General features: G+C 38.8%; 1 protein-coding gene across 1 annotated transcript in view; it reads right to left on the minus strand.

Moving 5' to 3' along the window:
* Positions 1–4,054, minus strand: part of LOC114922564 (CD59 glycoprotein-like) — a 6,379-nt gene extending 2,325 nt beyond the window's left edge. The window contains exons 1-2 of the mRNA XM_029284149.1: positions 3,925–4,054; positions 1,763–1,864 (exon numbers count right to left, since the gene is read on the minus strand). Of these exons, the coding sequence (XP_029139982.1) occupies positions 1,763–1,864; positions 3,925–4,018 (196 nt within the window). The 5' untranslated portion in view covers positions 4,019–4,054. The remainder of the gene's footprint in view (positions 1–1,762; positions 1,865–3,924) is intronic.
* Between the last annotated feature and the right edge of the window lie 2,808 nt (positions 4,055–6,862).

Below are 6,862 nucleotides of genomic sequence, written 5' to 3' on the forward strand. Positions count from 1 at the left end.
GTTTATATTCAAAATAAGCATAGAATGGTGGAATATAAGTTAGGTTTTTAGATAAAAAATTCTTTTTTTATATATATATATATATTCCACCTACTTATGTAGAATAACACTTTGTGGAGTTAGGGATATTAATATAAGGTTACTTTTAGTTGAATAGTATCCTGGGATTAGGTTTGGGAAGTCCGGGTGGGGGGTGGGGTGGGGGTTTCAATTGTGATGTATTTGTGATGTGTTTTCTTTTTTATGTTGAAAACAATAAAAAAAAATTTGGAAAAAAAAAACAGTCTGTGTATTAGTGATTGTTTTCAGGTATCTCTCCCAATGGAAAAAAGTGACAATGACATCTATGTCATGCACAATGATTTTACATAATTTGTTCTTTTTCTGTTTCTCATGGCTGCTTGCAGGTGCTCTTTCTATAGAATTTCACTCTTTTATTAAGTTCATATGTACTTTTGTAATAGTAACAATTGTAGGTATTACATTTCTTTAAGGACTCAAGCTGTCACATCCAGATCTTAGAAAGCAGTTTTCTGGAGATAAAAGCAGAATTGGGGCCTAAGGAATGATACTGATGAAGCAGTCAGTTGTACTCATAATCCAAAACTTTGTACAGCCCTTTTTAATTTCTGAGCCCACCCTGGTTGAAAAAGTCAAGGGGTGAGGTTCAGATTTGGGAGATGGATGACTTCAGAAATAGGAAATTCAGATAAAATAAGACTGTAATTTTCAGGAAACCAAGATGGAGAAGATCCAAGAATCAGAGCATTGTTATCAAACCAGGTTAGGTTTCCAAGTGCTTTTTTATCACCTTTTTGTAGGCGTCTGACTGATCTAGCTAACAATAATTTTATTAACGTTTTTGGAGGACAAACATTAATCTATGGTAAAAAAAAATCAGGAGTCTAGTAGCACTTTTTCCAGCTAATAGATTTTACTAAAAGGCATAAGTTGTCATTAACTGCTTGCAGCGTACAAAAACCTTTTATGAATGCCTTTTAATAAATATGTGCTAAGTCAGAAAAAGTGCTGCCAGATTCCAATAATTTTGATAAAAATCCTAATGAGACAATAAGCTGGATAGGGCACAAGGGAAGTGTCTAAATGTTGATTAAGCAATTTAAACAGTTTTCAAGATTGCACTGTTTAGGATAATTTCCAGCTTCTGCAAATTTCTCATTCTACTGACTATCTTCAGCAATCATGAGTGTTACAATTTATGATCGTTCTTGAAAAAGCATTGTATTATAATCTTTTAGTTTTAGAATTTTCCCATTAGCAATTGTTTCAAACAGGCCTCCAAGTATCATATTCCCTTTTTTCAGTGTGACATACCAAGATTTGATAATGAATTCTTTTCCTGATTGGTCAAAATATCATTTCATTACCCAACAATTTTTTTTTAGTTTAAAAGCTTAAAAATAATGGTTGGAATCTGACAGAAAAACCTTTACAGCGCGTTGAAGTATGAGTGATTACACCCTTCTTTAGTATTGATTGAGTCACCTCGAATTTAAGAGTCTTTTATTTGTAACAACACTACTTGAATCAACGGGGAGGATGACTGAACAATTGTACCCTAAGTGACTTATCGATTTGATGTAATGGGTATTCGGTAGAGAATTCCTCTGTCGTGAATTGGGATATTTACGGTTTGATTCTAACATACAGTTCTCATCTAACTGGCTGATCCAGAACAAACACATTTGCACCAGAACATACTTGTTCCAAAGTTCAGTTTATTCATGCAAAGTATACATACCCATTCTAATTTGCAAGCAAGCATCTTCTTCCTCAGAACAGGTGAGGTTGGTTCTACAGAGAAAAGGACTTTGTTCACAGATATAACATCGAAGTGCATAGCCTGAAACATAAACAGTATTTTTTTTTATCTGCCAGGTTTATGTAATACACCATTCAATTATCTCACATCTATTATTATTTCAGTAACTTAACAGCCTTGTTTAGTAGACTGCTGTTATCTAATCAATATTTTTATGTACATATATGCATATGAGGACTAGCAGAATATTTACTTAAAGCTGCTGAATATTTGTATCTAAACTGAGATTTGTCTGAAGAAATTTTCAGCTTAGTTTCGTAGGCACAATTATCTTAAGATTTAGTTACAAGGTTTTAGCAAGAGACAGATTATGAAATAAATAATAATAATATACAGAGCTTGGCCCCATCTAACTCTCTTGACATTTGTACATTGTAAAGTAGACATTTGATTAAAATGTTTATATATGAAAAGCCAAATATGGAAAGGAACATGAACTACTTTCTTGGCCATCCAGAACTTCACATACCATACTAAGGCAGGATCTAGAACAACTCAGCATGGCCAGCTTGGCGCGGCCCGCTCACCGCCGCCAGCTCACCATCACCAAGTCATCACAGGACAACTCAACTTGGCCAACTTGTCATGGGGACAACTTGCCACAGGTAGCTGGAGGGAGAACCGGGCAAGCAGGCAGGTGAGCAGAATGTAGAGCAGCAGTGGTAGCCAGGGGTTCCCACCAGAGGGGGAACAGGCCAGGCAAGTGAGTGAATGGGTGGCAGAGCTCAGAGTGACAGCAGCAGCGTCCAGGGGCTTCCCATTTTCATGCCGCTGCCGCTACACCAACCTCCAAGCCATTCAGAGTATGGGCCATTTGGTGGCGGCAGTGGGTGGGGCTGGCAGTGTGGAGGTGGCAGAGGCTGGGCATGTCCCATTTTAATACCCACTGCCACAGGCCATTCAGTGGCAGCAGTGTTTGGGCTGTTTGATGATGGCAGTGGAATATGTGAAAATAGGACACGATAGCCTCTGCCACATCCCTATTGCCTGTCCCATCCTCCGCTGCCAAATGGCCCATGACAGCTGCGGTGTGTATGCAAAAATGGGAAACACCTGGCCTCCACCGCCTCCCTGCCCACCGCCACTGCCACCGAAAGGCCCGAACATTGCCGGCATTGATGCCGGCATCAGCCCAAACTCTGAAGGGATTGGAGCTTGGTACAGCGGCGGTGGCGAAAATGGAAAGCACGTGGCCCCACTGCTGCTCTGTACTCTGCCCAGTCGCTCACTTGCCCATCCACCTGGCTCTCCCTCCAGTGGGAAGCCCCTGGCCGCTGTGCTCTGCACTCTGCCGATCCCCTCACCTGCCTGCCCGCCTGGCTCTCCCTTTGGCTGTTTGCAGTAAGTTGTCCCAACAGGGACTTGGCCATGTTGAATTGTCCTGCAGCAACTTGCCAATGGTGAAGAGGCATTTTGGCAATGGTGAGCTGGCTGCACTGAGTTGTCCCATTCTGACTGAGGTATGCCTATCACATCCTGCTTATGGCAAAATGAAGAATCAACATTTTCTATCTGCCTAGTATGCATGCAGACATTATTCACGGTGGAATCAATAGCAATAGCAATAGCATTTAGACTTATATACCACTTCACAGTATTTTACAGCTCTCTCTAAGCAGTTTACAGAGTCAGCATATTGCCTCCAACAATCTGTCCTCATTTTACTGACCTTGCAAGGATGGAAGGCTGAGTCAACCTTGAGCCGGTGAGAATCGAACTGCCGAACTGCTGGCAATTGGCAGTCAGCAGAATTAGCCTGTAATACTGCATTCTAACCACTGCGCCACCCTGGCTCTTAATATTGGTTAGCTAGCATTTCTATAGCCTCCCATTTCAATCCTGTTTAGCTAAATGCATCTTATATATATTATTTAGAAGACATAGTATAGCACTTACATACCGTAACAAAATCTCTACAGACTTTTAGCCAGAAAGCATGTTAATGGACTGCAATGGGGTAAATGCTCTTGGATATGTCTGATTCTATTGACAGAGAGTATTGTTGTCTACTGCTTTCCTACATCCCAATGTGGCTTAGTCCATTCTCTTTACTAAAAATGCAGAAATATCACAATACTTACCAGAAGTGCAGGATAGGGTTAGAATAATGAATGCTGCTAGGAGAATGTAGTTCATTTTGTCCATGTCTAGAAGTAGAATCATACATGAGATCATGAATAGAGAAGGTAGCTCAAAAAAGTATCCAAGTAAATAAAGCCTATGAAAATCAAAATCTTAAAAGCCAGTAACAAGAAGGAAGATTTCGCCCCCACCTCCCAGATGAGTTTTTAAAAAGAAGAGGCAGGCAGCTCCTTTTTGGCTTTGTTCCTACCAGAGTTCTTTCCAGAACTGGTGGAAAATCAAGAAAGATAGGAGCCTAGTTGATAAAATCTGGGTTGCAGATCAGAGAAATAATACAGCAAATTAGAGACAAATAGAGCTAGATGCAGGATAGATTTGATTTGATTTAATAGATAGTGACCTAAAGCTGATGGGATTTTTCTTTTGTCTCTGTGCACATGTGTCATTGGAATCCCTGACTGATTTCAGCCCGAGCTTCAAAATAAACTATTGACTTCCTTTTTCTTTGTCCTTTTGTTTCTGTCTCCTCCCTTCTAGTTCTTTAAGCAAGATTTTCATAATAAAATGTCTTTCTTGCCCAGTTAATGCTGATGGAAGACAGATTGCCACTTGACTGGAGAGGCATGTCCCTTGAATAAAGTGGGCAGCGGCAGCATTCATGACTAGGCATTTCCCAAGAATGCATTATGATTGCGCCTGAAAGGTTTAGAAAGCCTTCACAGGAGCCAGAGGAATTAAAACATCGCACCCCCTGGCATTATATAGCAAAGCAATGTGCTTTATGAAAGGAATTTCTCCATGCATTGTTTTTGCCCATTAAAATCTATCCCCAGAAACCTGTGGTATTTTTCCACAGTTCTCAATCAGCATGGCCAACAGATATCCTTTACTTTGCATGAAGTTGCATAATTGGTTTTACTCTTGGGATTCAGACTGCAATATTATCTAGCTGGCTATAAGACCCATTCGGTTCAATGGGATCTATTTGGATTAGAAATTCATTGGATTGCAAGTTGTTTTGGCTTAGGAGCAGCAGTATATTCAAGAAAACTCTGAATTTGCAGAAAGACAAGAATGAATGAATGATCAAACACACAGAGATATGCATACACCCCAATTAAACATGAATGGAAGAAACAGCCCAACAAATATTCTGCATGAATGGAAATAGATATAGTTTAGGGGAAAACTAAGAAAAAAGGACGCTGAATAATTTGCCATACTTGTAGCTCCCACTTCTGTGTTTCAGAGCCAATACCAAGTGTTGCAATAACCTAGCATCCTGGTTGTGTGGAAGATGGGATGTAAACAACAATATATTAGCTTGTAAGGTAATATCAACAATAGAAATCTACTCTGCACAGAGTAGCATAAACATGCTAAAACTGATTGGTGAAGTCATTATTAGTATTAGGAAATCCTATCTGTGGCATGGGTATACCTAATCTTCTCCAATCAAACTAATCTAATTAATCAACTTCTTCTCTTTCACTTTGATCTGCTTGCACAGTGATTACATACAGGGAAAAATTATTGTACCTTGCAACAAAATGTGCTTGTGCATGAGATTCAGACAGTTAATTGCTGACAACTTCGGTAATATATCTCATTGTCTCCTCATTCTGCTAACAGAGTAGAGGAATTAACAAAGGTGAAATATTTAGGAAACAATTTAAACTAGCTAGAATAAGCTGAGGGGTCTCTGAATGCAGGAGGAGTGCACTTCTTCTGCTGGAAAGAAAGATTTGCTACTGAAACACTGTTTACATTATCACAGGTGTTCAAGTTTATTTGTGAAAACTCCACAAATGGAGATTTCCCACCAGCAATGTTCTGAGTGGGAGAAAAGAATACATTGACTGCTGTTGAGAATTTTCATGGCCTTAAGCCAATCTGTTTCCTCTTGTTAATTATTATGGGGAGGAGTTGGATAAGAAGTTGTTTTGCATTGCCCATATTCAGTGCATCAAGTCTGAATGGTATAAAAGTTATGGCTCTACCATAGAACTTTCATGCATTGCCAGAAAAATAGAGGTGTTTCTATTAAAAAGTAGAGGCATCTCTATTAAAATTCTATCCACTAATATATGGTTATAAAGTAAGAAATGTTTAGAAATAATGGTTATAAACTAAGGCAAACAGTGGTGTAGATCTTATTTTGGTAAAAAGACTGACTGAGGAAACACTGACCTCATCTGGTCACAAACATCTGATGCCCAGATGTTTATGCATTCCTTCTGCACTATTATTTAGCTATTTAATCACGAGAGATTCCTTTCTCACCTTTTATCAGTCAAATAGCAGAAAACGTTGATAGTAGAGCTGTACATGCATATAATACATGTTAAATAAATTGAAATCCTTTTATTACTTTTAACTGGCCATGTTCCAGTTTGTCAATAGCTTTCCAAAAGAGCTGTATGCAAAATTTCATTCTGTTAGGGATGATGGCAGTGGGGACTTCATTACTCTGCTAACAAGTAAGGAAAAATAAAATAGAACAAGTAGGAATATAAAGGGGTTTTTTTAAAGTATGTTGAGTTAAGTGACTGATTACAAGAAGATAGAGCATCCTCTAACTAGCAGTGAAGTTCTGAAGAGAGAACATATTAATTTTTGTATTCCTGGCTAGAAATAATTTCAGCCCATAATACAAAGAATTATTTAAACTATAATCAGTACCATTTAGGAAGGCAGACCAATGCCAAAAGGCAAGACCTCCTTCAGAAGAGGACTTTGTGAAAGCCTACTGTCCTTCAGTAGTACATAGAGGGCAAACATTCAATGCTCCTCTACGCCAAAACAAGAGGAGAGTCCCTTTGAGACGTCCTTATGCTGAAGAATGAAAAGGTGGAACATTGGTCTAGATTTAATAATATACAAAAGGACAGAATTTGCTCTATATTGTGTTATTATTCCTCACTGGGTCTTGTAATA

This window comes from Protobothrops mucrosquamatus, unplaced genomic scaffold (genome assembly GCF_001527695.2).
Source record: "Protobothrops mucrosquamatus isolate PMUCROS unplaced genomic scaffold, P.Mucros_1.0 scaffold394, whole genome shotgun sequence".
Taxonomy (NCBI): Eukaryota; Metazoa; Chordata; class Lepidosauria; order Squamata; family Viperidae; genus Protobothrops; species Protobothrops mucrosquamatus.